Source organism: Rhinolophus hipposideros (genome assembly GCF_964194185.1).
Source record: "Rhinolophus hipposideros genome assembly, chromosome: 10".
Classification (NCBI taxonomy): Eukaryota; Metazoa; Chordata; class Mammalia; order Chiroptera; family Rhinolophidae; genus Rhinolophus; species Rhinolophus hipposideros.
The window spans coordinates 47,682,128-47,696,727 of NC_138056.1; the positions used below are offsets into that span (position 1 = coordinate 47,682,128).

The following is a 14,600-nucleotide window of genomic DNA, read 5'->3' on the forward strand; positions in this document are numbered from 1 at the left end:
TAAAAATAAAGAATTGCAGCAGGTCCTCCAATAATGTCATTTCATTCAACGTCATTTTGTTACAGTCTTGATGAGAGGCTTAGGAACTTAACTCTTGTTTATGTCAGTGAGCCTATAATACAGTTGGTTTCGTTATACATCATTTTGCTTAAAGTCACAGAACCTATTGACAACATTAAGTGAGGACTTATTGTATTAGTGGTTTCACAGGTGGTGACGAAGAGAAGATAGTGAGTGTTGAAAATGAACATGGTCTTTTATTGCATAGGGTACATGTTGGCAAGCAAGATATAAAAGAGACTGGACATAGCCTGATCCTTATTGAAAAGAACAATTAGGACACTAATAAAGTAGCTCTGTATATAAAGATCTGTTGTAAAGGATAATCTTTTATTAATTGTGTCCCTGGCTTACTTACTGCTTCTAGTATATAAAAACATGATAGTATCGGAAGCAGCCCAGGTTTGGAGTTGCCCATCCTGCTTCCGTTACTATCATGTTTTTATAGAGTGGTTAGCATGGGATTTGGAGACATACAAATCTTGGTTTAGATCTTAATTCTTCCACTTAAAATCTGTGACCTTGAAAAGTTGCTTAACTTTTCTTAGCCCTAATTTCCTCCTATGTAAAATGGGGATAGTAGTATTAACTGAAATGGTACATATGAAGAATTTAGCCTAGTCCCTGGTATATAATAAGTGCACAATAAATGTTATTATTGTTCATATAAAACATAAAATTAAACTTTAATCCCTGCCAGAAAAGGCATGCCCTGTGATGTTTTAACATACTTGTCAAGTATGAAAAGCAGAAATTGTTCTTTCTAATAGAAATTTTCAAATGGAAACAGATATCCTAGTTAATATGTAATTGGTCTTCCCTAATACTTTTAGATAGATATTTTGTATATAATTAAAGGATTAGTGTGTTCTTTACTTAATTAACACTCAGAAGTAAGATTTGTGTTTGTTTCTAACTCTTTCCAGTGAAAATAAAAATTAGAAGTAGTTTGTTGTATGTAATATATGAGTTTACTAAGTAGCTCTAAAGTGTACTATAATCAGTTTTAAGTTTTAAAATTGCCCAGACCATTTAATTAAGATTGGTGAATTTGGAGGTGTATATTCATAATCCTAATTATGTGTAATAACACCAGATCTTTCTAATCTATGAAAACATTGAGACCAAATGAAACATTTCAGTTGATTGGTTGAGTTTCTGTTCACCAGTGTAGGAGAGATGCTTACATTTGTAGAATAATTTCAAGAAATCAGGTTGCATTTTCAGCCTTTGGGCCATTATTTTTAAACTCTTACATACTTTCTTTGAAATTGGATTTGCTGTCTCCAAATAACAGTATGTGATTCAAGACTCATTTTTTTCTAAGATCTGATTGATAGCCATTACTTTTCCCATGTACACATATGTGTATCCTGATCTGTAGCAACATTAAAACAGCTAAATATGATAGTAAAACTAGATAATTTTAATAGAGTAAACTTGTTAAAAACATGACTCAAAATATGAAACTTGCTCTCTTTCTTACTAGCACTTATTTTAGTCATAGTTTCATCTAGCATTCTTATTTCTCAGCTTTGGCTAGGATGTTTATATGAATCAGCTGAATCTTTTCTTGAAGGCAAATGGGTTTGCATCTTGGTTTATATGTTGAGGATTTGTATCTATTTGGTTTGAAACCTAAAGCTGTCGAGGCTTCTGGTAGGCCTTAGTTATGGCTGCTGCTTTTATAAAGGCATTCCTGCTACTTCTATAGCTTTTTTCTAAAGTAGGTTCTCCGAAAGTTCCTGCTCCCATAGGGCTCCTCTTTCTTTTATTCTTTTCATCTTAGAGTGAAAAGACCCATACTACATGCTACTATGTAGTGAGTAACATTTTAGAAAGGGGTGTGATACTTTTACACTCTACTTTTGTAGAAAAGGAAAACTCTATGGCAGCTCTGGTGAGTGTTACTTACAATGTGTATGCCAGTAACACCATGCACGACTCCTGGCCTCTGGCCACAGTTGCGGCATCCTGCCTTGGAGACTTACTCATCAGAACTGGTTTTTCTTTTAAAGCTTGACTCACTTCTGTGGAACTTAGTAATTTTTTTTTTTTAAGGAGGGTGCAGCTCACAGTGGCCCATGCAGGGATTGAACCCTCAACCTTGGTGTCATTAGCACCAACCAACTGAGCTAACCGGCCACCCCAAGTAACATTTTTAAATAGAAGATAGAACTTTCCAATAAATACAAACAGATTTTTGATTATTTAATAAGAGCTGGAGGCCCTTCCTAATGTTCCTATTGGTGTTTCCTTAGGATTCTTAAAAGATCTAAGATCCTTTTCTAGCTAGATTTATGCTGAATGTGTTATGGAGACAGAGTGGGAAGGTGGCTTTTTTAAACTCAAAATACTTTTTTTTTTAACTTATTTATTTGTGTTTTTCCAGGACCCATCAGCTCCAAGTCAAGTAGTTGTTTCAATCTAGTGTGGACAGCGCAGCTCACAGGGGCCCGTGTGAGGATCAAACTGGCAACCTTGTTAAGAGCACCCCTCTAACCAACTGAGCTAACCAGCCGCCCCCTAAACTCAAAATACTTTATAATTACAAAATGGTTGTAAATAAAAAACATCAAATAGCAGCAACACATGTTGCTTCCTTAGGTCTGTTTCTGAGAAGAAGGCTATTTGTAGTGGTCTTTATCCAGTGGATATGCAATTGCAAGGATTACATTTTATTTTTCCAACAACTATAGTCAGCTCTATAAATTGGATTTAGTTTTTATTTTAAATTGGATATATGTGGAAACTTACGCTGTAATTAGGTTCCACCTAAGTTGTCTCTAATTCTATTTTCTCAGGCCCTAAATTGGCTACTTTTTCAATTTGTGGCAATTTCAGAAACTCATCTTTTCTGAAAAAGGCTTTCAAAGTGAAATTTCTAGTGAGAGTTGAGGCATGTGGTTAATTGCAGGGGTCATCCATCACCTGTACCTTTTGTTGAGTTGCTGTGGACTTTTTGTCAGGGTTTGCATGTATGAAATCATCTCATTGAGAGGAATGGGAGCTAGCCAAAGATCATTAATTTGCTAAGTGACCTGTGGTCAGGTCAGATTTTAATAGTCAACCTGTAAGTATTTCTTGGGCATCTATAACAGAATCAGAAACGGGTTTTAATGAAACAAGTACCAGCCCTGCCTGTAGGGTAGTCCTTAGGGTCAGACTACATTTCTACTCTGTGCAGTCCTTCGTTATCTCACATATGCCACTGTTTCGTACCTCTTTATGTCCATGATTATCTCTCCCTTTTCATGCTGTATGCTCCTGAGGCCAGGGACCTTAGCAAATATTCAGATAACAGGTGATAGATGGCTTCAAAAATTATAAAACCATTTTGGATAGTACAAGACTCCGGATCTTACTTGATGTTATTTAGCAGGCAGGCCCCTGTGTGGTGCCAGGACCCAGTCGGTGTGTAGCTCGGCTTCCTGCTGGGCTCCTCTAATGCCACTCTGGCCAAAGGAGAGCACTGGCTCGCACTACCTCTTTGCACACAGGTCAGCTTCTCCTTGGACCCACTGATACCTTCCTGGTGAAAGTGGGGCACCGACTTGCACCACTTCAATTTGCACCATCTCCCTGCCTGCAGGTGAGTTTGTAAGCTCAGTTCCCTGCTGACTAACACCAGCGGAGGGGCTGGGGAAAGTGCAGTGCTACTTCCCACTACCTCTTTCTGCCTCTTTTGGCTTGTTGCTGACTGGTGGGGTAGACGCTCAGCTCCCCTCTGGACTCTGCTGACAGTACCCCTCTGGGCTGGTCAGCATCACAGGCAGGGTAATTAAAGTGCTGCTTGCTGCTTCCAAGCTGGCTGAGGTAGAAGATCCCTTCCTGTTTAGCTCCTCTGAAACCTTGGGTGAGGGAGAGGTAGCAGTTTTCCTGTTGCTGTTTGAGTGAGGTGGACGTTACCAAAAAGATTTTGTGTTCTGATGGGCCGCCCCTTTCCCAGTCTTTTGCCTGGGGCAACAAACTTTACTTGGAGTTTTGTTTTTAATGGTGCCTGTTCCTTTTATTGGTTCCGTGTTGGAGGATTCTGCAGTGTTCTGTCCAGAATATGTGGGAGGCAATAAGGAAATCCAGGGAACTCATTGTCCTGTTGTCCCACAAGTCTTTTTTTTTTAAAGATTTTTATTAAAATATAGCTATTAGGTTGGTGCAAAAGTAATTTTCAGCCTTCTTATGCTTGTTTGTTATGTCCAGCTTGTTTTAGTTGTAACAGGAAGGACCTGGCCAGACCAGGAGTCACATCCTTTTTTTAAGATGAGGAGACTAACCCTTTCAATTAATTATCAATGGAAGCAGTGGGATCTATAAAGATGGTGATTTACAGATGTACCTCACTAAGATACCTACTTAATTTTTGTTTAAAAAACAGGTTTTAAATCCAAATTAAAAACTTGAAACTACTGCTCTAGAACACTCCACTAAAAATTAAATCCAAAGCTTCTTTTTCCATGTCTGCCTCATAGCTGGTCTTTGAACCACTGGGCGACAGGTACTCTGTTCTGTTTATTTCTGTTTCTAGCACTTGAATGTGTCCGGCACGTGGCACATGTCCAGTACATGTTTGTGAAGGAAGGAAGTCATCTGTGCAGATCAATCCTCTCTGCCCTTGTAGTTCCTCTACTGCCTACTCCATCTTAGGGTCTTTTTTTTTTTTTCTCTTGCCAGGTATTCTGGACACAGCCATTGTTGATCGGGGGAGGAATGTAGTATCTGGTTCTCGAGATGGGACAGCGCGGCTTTGGGATTGCGGGCGCTCAGCCTGCCTGGGAGTTGTGGCAGACTGCGGTGCTTCCATCAATGGAGTGGCTGTGGGTGCTGCCGACAATTCCATGAACCTCGGCTCCCCTGAGCGGATGCCCAGTAAGTTGATAATGATGTGTGTGAGCTTAGTTTGTTGCCTTAGGCCTCTATGTATTTGCCTTAGTTTCTCCTCCTTTTCCTTATCCTTTCCTACTCTATAGCTGGTATTTCTATTTTCACCATAAGATTAATATTTATTGCAAACCTATCTTTCTGTTGCTTTGATATCTACAAAGGAATTACATGTCATAGTTACTGCATTTGAATAAGTACAATATAATTTCAGATGAGACTGATGCCTATAAAAGAGAGAACAGTAAAATTTTGCCTGAAATAACTGAGTGATTCTTGGAAGAAGAGAGTGTTTCAGGTTACTGTAGATGAGAAGTCACAAAAGCAGTTGACTTGCACTTTGAAGGATAGAGTCAAGGTGAACAGACAAGAATGGGAAGGATGGGAGAACAGGAGCCAGGGCAGGGTCACCAGTGACTCCGTGTTGCCTAATCCAGTGTCACCTCTCCACTTGTCTTTCTGAAGTCGCAACAGTATTCAGCATAGTCACCTCCTCTTCTCAGGACACTCCTTCCTCGGCTTCTGTGATACCATCGTCCCATTTGCTCAAGCCCGAAGCCTGAGATTCATTCACGACCCTCCCCGCCCTTCCTCACGTCCCACCTCAGCAAATCTGTCATTTCTACCTTCAAAGTGTTTCCAGTTTTTCCACCTCGCCCTCCTTCCCACTCTTCCTCCTGCCAGCATCCTGGCCCAGTCTAGCATCATCTGTTGCTGGTAATATTCTCCTATAATCCATTCTCAGAACAACCACTGTGGTTACCTACACAACATGAAGCAAGTCATGTCATGGGTCATTGTCCCTCCTCTCCCCCAGTGGCCTCCTTTTAGACACAGATTAAAATTCTAACCTCTTTGCCATGGTTTATCACAAACCCTGACACTTTCTGAACCCTACATTTCTCTCCAACCTCATGTCATAGCTGCCAGGCCCACTGTGTTCCAGCCACAGGCCTTCTGTTTGTTCTTTCAGCACAGCAGATTGTCAGCCAGCACTTTTCGACTCTTCACATGTTTGGCTTCTGTTTACCATTCAGGTCTCAGTTGAAAAGTGGCCTCCACAGAGCCTTTTTAAAGTTGAAGTTTAAATTTAAGGTGATCTTCCCGCGCTCCCACCAATCCTCTCACCATCTGTTCACTTGTGATCATATTTTCCTGTTTTATTTTCTTTGTAGAACTCATCACTGTCTGAAAGTATCCTACTTATTTACCTATTCCACTCTCTCCTATTTCCACTAGAATCCTGTTTGTATATCACTATTTCCTCAACACTGAGAATAGTGTCTGATACATATTAGAGCCTCAGTAAATATTTAGTGAATAAATCAATTTTATTTCCTCCACACCATACGAACCTTGAGGGCAGAGACTGTTTCGTTCAACTGTGTACCCTTGCTCCTGGTATGGTATCTTGTCACGTTACAAAGGACTTAATAATAATATATTTAAGTTGGGTTTATTGAGGTATATTTTACTTAAGGTAAAGTCACCCTTTTTAATTGCACAGTTCTGTGAGTTTTGACAAATGTGTATAGTCATATCAACAATACCATAGTCAAGATATAGAACATAATAAATACTTTCTTAAATTACTGAGTGAATCACTAACAGAGTAATTCCGTATACAGCCATTAGTATCTGCTTTCTGAGTCCTGCCAGCTGATCAGCCCAGCCCGTGATTGATTTGGTTTATCTGTCTTGCAGGTGAACGGGAGGTTGGAACAGAATCAAAAATGCTGCTGTTGGCCCGGGAAGATAAGAAGCTTCAGTGCTTGGGACTACAGAGCAGGCAGCCGGCAAGTGGTTTCTCTAAGACCTTTGAACTCTGGGGCAACCTGGGTCACTCTTGACTCTTGGAAAGCTGTTCTGGAAACCTTTCTGCTTGCTCACTTGATCTTTTGAGGAAGCTGCATGAGTCAGAGGCAGTCCAGTGTAGTGATTAAAAACATGGGATTTGGAATAAGGGCAACATTTAAATCCCAGCTCTTACACTTACTGGCTATGACGTTGGACAGGTTGCTTACCTCTCTGACCCTCAGTTTCCTCACCACTAAACTGGGCTTAGTAGGACTCATAGGGCTATGTGATGAGGATTAAATGCTCTACTGCTTTGTGGTCTTTGTTAAGTCACTTTCATCTCGACCTTCATGTGCTATATGTAAAATGAGGAGGTTGTACAGATTCCCTTTAACCTCTGAGGTGACGTGAAGAAATTCTGAGTAAAGGACTCCTGCACTAAGGGCTCTTGATCAACTGACGGCCAGAACATCTTTTATAGACGAATTAGTTAACGTTTCTTCCTCACCCTCAGGTTTTGCATTAGGAACAATGCAAAACAATTACAGTGTTCCTAATTAAACTCTGAGTTCCCTGGGATTCGATTTTTTAAATTTCGTTCCAGCCCGTCACTATCACCTAGAAAACTGTAATGAATTGGTTTGGCCATAGGCTTTGTTTCATTTTATCTCGCTCCTTCATTGTGCTTGCTGCTGATACTTCCATTTTCAAAGTTTATTCCAGTAACATCACTATTTTTGATCATACAGCCTTTGCACTCTCAATTTCCATGCGGACTTTTACTTCCAAAAGGAAATCAAGTGGTTTTTTTTGTTTCGTTCCTTTCTTTCTTAGAACATTTAAGGAAGAAATGATCAATTTGAGCTAACAGTAAAGAATAAATAAAATGTGATCATTTCTTCTTTCAAGTACATGGGGAGAATTGTGATCTTTAAATTGACACTTTAGGTCAGCTTGTTTCTTCTCCTACAAAGCACCTCCTTTCAAAAGGTGTTAGAAGTGCCATGAAGCAAATCTTAAATATGTGAATGCAAGTGTTTCTCAAATGGAGGGTTATAATGAAAAGAGGGAAAAGAAGGATTTTGGGTGTTGAGGAGCCTGTGAGTCAGTGTGTTGAGGGGTACGAGTTTGAAAATTGCTACCTATTGTATTTTATAAACTGCTTAAGTCCTCAGCCAACCTTAGGTTCCTGAAATCCTAGGAGTACTTCTTCCTCTGTTATTGGTGAATGCTTAATTTAGATCAAGTGCTTAAAGGGGGAAGAAAGAAAATATCTCTAAAAATAATAAAATTTTCCTTTTCTTGGTGCTTGTTTATTCCTGGAAACAAATTAAGCTTTAAACAGCATTTTTGTCTCCTGCTTTTTCCCAGGTATTCCTCTTTATTGGCTCAGAAGCCTTCAACTGCTGTACGTTTCTCTCTGGCTTCTTGCTGTTGGCTGGGACACAGGATGGAAACATTTATCAGCTGGACGTGAGGAATCCAAGGTGAGTCACCATTCGTTTGCATGATGTAGGTCTTCCACAAAGTGGAAATTTTTATTGGCTTTAACATTGATTTAGCCTAACATATATGTGACTATTGAATCAAGGGTATATTTTCCATTTATAAAGGTTTTCCAGTGTGAATTATCTGATTATTCTTATTATTCCTAGAATCCTATTAAAAGGTAATTTGATTCATACTATCATGATTGTCCTATTGTAATTATTGCTTTGGAAATTAAACTTATATAATAAGCTAACATTTCATTTTAAATAATTTTGTAGAACATGTAATTTTAAGGAACTCAGTAATTTTCTCTATGATATTAGATCTTGGTTGGCCTAAGATTGATCATTTTTCAAGTTCAAATAAGCCAGCTCTGGTTCTTTATTTAGCTTTGATCATAACCTATCTAAACCAGGCCTTGTTCTGGTCTTTAAGATATCCAGTCACACAACCTCTCTGCCCCAGGATTTAATAATTTCTACAATCCTGCCCCTTCCTCCTTCCTTTGTTCAACGATGTTTACTGAATGGCTTCTGTGGGCCCTAGGCTTTGTGCAGGGCACTGGAAAATAGAAATAAAAGATTTAAAATATATATATACACTCTGCCTTTGAGGCGCTTGGAGTCCAATAGTAATGATGGACAAGTAAAAGACTTGTGATGCGGTGTGATCAGAGGTCTGACGGGGCTATACACAGGAATTTGAAGAAGCACCGAGAAGGACAGAGAAGAAGGTGAGACTGCTTCTCCAAGGAGATGAGGCTTTAATTGCATCTTGTTCAGGAGGAAGTTACCAAGTTAGGAAAGAGGGTTCTGCCCTAGGTAGAATAACATATAGAGCAGTATGAAGGCATGTGAAAGTATGACCCTTCCGGGGATCTCTGAGTAGTTTAATATGACATGTACCCTGGAGATGGGGCAGCAGTGGTAGTGCTGCCAGATAATAACATAGGTGTTTGCTTAGAAAAGACTGACATACCAACCTAAGGAATTTAGACTTTATTCCAAGAGCAGTGAAGAAATTCCAGCCAAAGAGTGACTAGCTTATACCTTTTCTTTCATAATTTATTTTTGTACTTGTTTTTGCCTCCCTAGAGATAAGTAATCTCTGATCACCATTATAAAATCACCCTTACATACATATTAAATTGATTTTTCTTCACATTTGTGTTTTGTTTTACAGAGTCCTGACAATTTTAGTATTTCACAACTGTCTCAATTCTGTCTATAAATAAAAAGATTAACATTGTTACCTTAAACCCTTGTCAGGCCTCCCTGAAAACTGGAGATATTGTAGGTGTCCAAGTTCGTTCAGCTCAATGACATGTTTAGAAACATGTTTAGATTTTGGCAAGTTGTTTTTGAATGGTTTACCTTAATCTGCCATTTAAGGATTTTGTAGCAAAGAAACATATGAACATTTAATCTCTATCCATCTGTGTCCTGTTTGTTGTTATGGGCTAGTACTGTACGTTGAATATAGCCAAGCATTGCTTTTGAAGAAAAAAAAACTAAAATTGCCCCTTTTACTCTGAATCCTAGGACTCCGGTACAAGTCATCCGTAGATCAGGAGCACCCGTTCTGTCCCTGCTGAGTTTCAGAGATGGCTTCATTGCTAGCCAAGGTGGGTCCAGGGCCAATGGAGAGAAATGGTTCCCTGGAGTTCTGCGAAACATACTCGTAGGTTTAAGTGCCTGGTCTATGGCTGGGCTAGGGGCATGGTCCTGCACGATTCTTTGGCATGTGCTGCTTATCACATAGTGTTTATTGCCCTACATTGTAGTTGTCTATGGCCCCCTGCAGTCCAAGCTTCCTGAGAGTTGTGACGGTGCCTTATTCATCGTGTTATCCCCAGCATTTACCTCAGTGCCCACTGAGTATTGAGTGGGTGCTCAATAAACATCGGTATTGGCCCTTATTGCAAAACACTGAAGATTCAATAAGGAATCAGTTACAACCTCTGCCCTAAAGGAGCTCACAGTTAGTAAGGCAGACAGACGTGTAGACAGTGATCGAGCACAGTTTGATGAGTGCTGCAGCAGAAAACTGGATGGGGACACGGAGAACAACTGACTCTAGTGGTAGGAGTGCTGCAGGGGCCTCTTCATGGATTAGGTGACATGTAAGCCAATGAATATTTTACCAGCTGGAGATGTAAGAGTCAACGTTGAAGACCTTTGCACCATGTATGTGTGCAAAGTCACAGGTGAGGGAAGGGGGCAGAAAGAAGGGATCTAGGTGCCTGCTGTGCAGTAGGTCCTATGCTTGAAGCTTTATATATAGTCTAGGTAAAACAGGACCTTGGTGTAGCCAGGCCAAGACACTTGGAGTAGAGTTTGAGAGAGGGGTGGAGGGAAATGCATGGAACAAGGTGTCTTTTAAGCCCCCCCGGAATCATCACAGTAATGACGTAGGTGAGAGGACTGGACTGTATGGCCTAGGGGGACCCCCTTACCTATTTCAGTGTATCAGGATGTTTTGGGCCATTAGTAACAGAATACCCAACGAAAATGGCTTCAACAATGAGGAAAGCGTACTGCTTCACCTAACCAGAAGTCCAGCTTGCTGGTGGTTCCAGATTAGATTAATTTAGTTATTCGGAAACAAAGTCGACAGAGGAGATTAAGGAAACTTGACAACTACATCAGTGTGGTTTCCTGGATTGAGTCCAGGACATTAAAGACTGGTGGAATGCAAAAAGGTAAAACCTGAAACTGGCTGAGGGCTGTGTGAGAACTTGCTGTATTATAACTTCTGTAAACCTAAAATTATTCTAAAATATAAATTTTTAATTTAAAAAGTAAATAAAAGCTCTTGAAGGAACAAGAAATACAATCAAGAAGCTAGCTTTTTTCCACTTTTTGTTGCTCTCCTCCCTAGCATGCTGGCTTTTGTCCTCAGGCTTGTTCCCTCATGGTCACAGTGAAAGATAACTGCAGCACGTCTCGTCCTCACATAGCAGTGGATCCTGTTATCCTTTGTCAGAATGAGGAAAATTCCTTAGGAGCAGCCCAGCAAACACCTCCACTGGCCAGATTATAATACGTGCCCATGCCTCAAACAGTCACTGGCAAGAGAATGGAATTATCACAGTTGTCTTGGATTAATCACAATTCATCTCGTGTCACCTGTTGCTGGAAACTGGGGACTCTGTCAGTCAGGAGAAGGGCGGGGAAATAGATGAGTAGGCAGCCGACAGTGTCTGGATTTCCATGGCCATCTCTCTGATATACAAGTAGGTAGGTACCCTTCATCCTTGTCAAAACGGTGCCTTATGTCCTTAGCCCTTCTCTTTCAGGATTTCCAGACCATAGCAAAGAGTAATCGGGAATCTGTAGACCTAATTTTCTAGCTCTCTGAACTTGCTCTCTCTCAAGCTCTTTCTCCCCCATGTCTTGGCATCAGTTTGGTGAGGCAGCAGGACTCTATAGAGCCTTAATAAGGGAACAGCTGGCATAAGCTGTGACACCTTCCCTTGGTGCTGTGCCACCACTCATTGCAGTCCTTTTTATTTGATTCCCCTTGCTGCCTTGCCACACTCTTCCCTTGAGATCTCTGCATTCTGGCGTCCATCCCTATCCCTCGGCTCAAACTACCTTCTTGAAGGTCATCTGTGCAGATCTCCTGGTTTTTCTTCTTCTTCAGTGACTGCTCCTTTTCCTGGTTTCAGTAACTTAGGATTATAAGTACCCGGCATGAGTCATGCATGGTATACTGTAGGTTCTCAAATTGTTTGTTGAACTTGAATCCTTTTGCTATTCCTACTATTGTTGCCATCCCTAAACCAGAGATATTTTGAGTTCAACTTTTGTCCTTCTACCTTTTCTTCTCCATGCTTTCTCAAGGACTCACTCTTCTTATGGTTTTAGCTGTTATTGATTGGAATCCATAGCTCTAGCCCTGAACTCCTCCTTCGCCCTTATTTTATTGGGCAGCAGCATGACATAGAAAAAGCATAGATTTTGGACCCAAACTGACCACCTAATCAATGAATCTAAATCCTCAGTCCATCACTTACTATTGTATTTAATCATGAAATTCCTAATATATGACCATTTTTGGTGTATAAAAATGACAGTTATATACGGTTTAATCTAATAGTTCTATGACTTTGGTAAACCACTTCACTTTTCTAAGTCTCAATTTTTTTAGAGTAAAATATGCAAAGTACTCGACATAAAGTAGGCATTCTAGAAATGACGGTTTCTTCTTACTCATGTTACTACCCCTTGCCCTATAAGCGCTCCTAAAAAGTTTTCCTTATGATCCAGTGACAAGTCACATAGCCACAAAAAGAAAATTATGCTACAGAGCCAGATATGTTGAAGTAACAAAGAAATAATATAATACATTTTACAAGAGATTGATGGAGAAAGAGTTTACTCTATTGGTTGGTTAGAAATGGCTTCCTAGAGGGAATGGAAATAGCTGGGGCTTATCAGGTAGATAAGATTTGCATATAGAAACTTGAGTACAGAAGAGGAGCTATGGCGATCATACATTTTTTGAGAGGAGAGAAAAGAAACAATAGATGTCACTTCCTTGCTGAAATAATAACAGTGAGAAACTGACGAAAGATTATGGTTGGTTTCCCAGTCTAGCTTAAAGTGAGATTTTTGAGTCAGGAGGAATGTAAATAAACTTAGCGCCATGTTGTAGCACATGAGAAGCTTATGTTGCTTTTGTGGCAGTTCTGAAGTCACAGAGCTTAGTATCTCTGAGAACCAGCTTATAGGCCACACAGGGCCTCTGCATTTCTTCCCTTCCCTGTCCTACCTTCAGACCATTTAAAAAATATATATTAATATCTCTGTTGCAAGAGGATGTGTGGGAAAAGAGAAGGGTAACGTGGAGAAGAGCTAAACTCATGACCCTTCTACTCTTTGTAATTCTTTTTCTACTGGAAAGAAGGAAAGGCAGGGGCCCGCCCGGTGGCTCAGGTGGTTAGAGCTCCGTGCTCCTAACTCCGAAGGCTGCCAGTTTGATTCCCACATTGGCCAGTGGGCTCTCAACCACAAGGTTGCTGGTTCAACTCCGGCAAGAGATGGTGGGCTGCGCCCCCTGCAACTAGCAACGGCAACTGGACCTGGAGCTGAGCTGCGCCCTCCACAACTAAGACTGAAAGGACAACAACTTGAAGCTGAATGGCACCCTCCACAACTAAGATTGAAAGGACAACAACTTGACTTGGAAAAAAGTCCTGGAAGTTCCCCAATAACAATAAAGTCCTGTTCCCCTTCTCCAATAAAATCTTTAAAAAAAAAAAAAGAAGGAAAGGCATAACTTCTGTTGTTAATATCTAAAGGCAAAGGGAATAAAATTGTAACTCTGTTTTCAAAGAATAAAACTGAGACCGATAAAAGAAAGTTACTAGGAGCCACGTTTCAGTTCAATATAAGGAAAAGCACTCTGCTGCATGAGAGAGCAGCTGGTATTGCACTGCCTCAGAGGTACTACTTTTATATTCAGTAAGTCAAGAACAACAACAACAAATCAATCAGCAGTTTACAGATCATCCCAAGTTTCATTTGCCCATGCTCTTCTGAGAAAAAAGTTTAAAAATTAGATATACTTTTATTTCCTTGGTGTAACTTTTTCCCTTCACCTAATGTGTGTGGTCAAGTTTATAGATTGAAGAATAATTTGGGAGCATAGATTTTTCTTAGAAAAACATTTATATGGACAAATTCCCTGTTAAAAACTATTGTCTAGGATAAGTTTGCAAACATGCATAAGTCTGCAGTTGCTTGCTCTGTACCCTTGACAGATACTGCTAATCAAAGACAACCCTTCTTCCCACCAAACACACTGGGCCTTCAAACCCTCCCTACCCCAGTATCCTAGGCAACCATATAGGTCCTCATATTTGGTCTACGTAATGACAACTTGTTCGCCATTCTGGGTCTTGGGACAATCTTTAGGCTAGTGATATACAGAAATAAACTAAAATATTGAGTTTTTGAAAACTCCTTTTAATGCAGCTTTCTCTTCAGTTGTCTACATTTTCTTTCTGCCTTTTAGGTGACGGAAGCTGTTTCATTGTCCAGCAAGACTTAGACTATGTCATTGAGCTCACCGGGGCCGACTGTGACGCTGTGTACAAGGTACAGGCCCGATGGAGAAGAGGCCTGGGTGATTCTCACCTGGGACCTAGGGCCCTGAAGGGGACTGAATCCAGCTACTTTGTGATCTTAGGGGCGACAACATATTTAGGGATGGGATAGAAAGAAATCAGAATTTTGAGTCAGAAGTAACTTCCTCACTTACCAGCTGTAGAAACTTGAAAAATCACTTCACCCTCTCCCCAGTCTGTCAGTTCATCTGTAAAATGAGGATAATAGATAATGCATATGAAAGCTCTTTGTAAATTTAAA

The 14,600-nt window shown here is 40.3% G+C and overlaps 1 protein-coding gene across 9 annotated transcripts in view; it reads left to right on the top strand.

Moving 5' to 3' along the window:
• Nucleotides 1–14,600, top strand: part of PAAF1 (proteasomal ATPase associated factor 1) — a 36,458-nt gene that overhangs the window by 17,193 nt on the left and 4,665 nt on the right. For all 9 annotated transcript variants that reach the window (XR_013994355.1, XR_013994356.1, XR_013994357.1 and 6 more), the window contains 5 exons: nucleotides 4,732–4,926; nucleotides 6,643–6,734; nucleotides 8,107–8,222; nucleotides 9,768–9,850; nucleotides 14,248–14,330. Coding sequence is in view for 4 of the 9 variants with exons in the window: in XM_081064990.1 (XP_080921116.1) it covers nucleotides 4,732–4,926; nucleotides 6,643–6,734; nucleotides 8,107–8,222; nucleotides 9,768–9,850; nucleotides 14,248–14,330 (569 nt within the window). In the remaining 5 variants the exon portion in view is untranslated. The remainder of the gene's footprint in view (nucleotides 1–4,731; nucleotides 4,927–6,642; nucleotides 6,735–8,106; nucleotides 8,223–9,767; nucleotides 9,851–14,247; nucleotides 14,331–14,600) is intronic.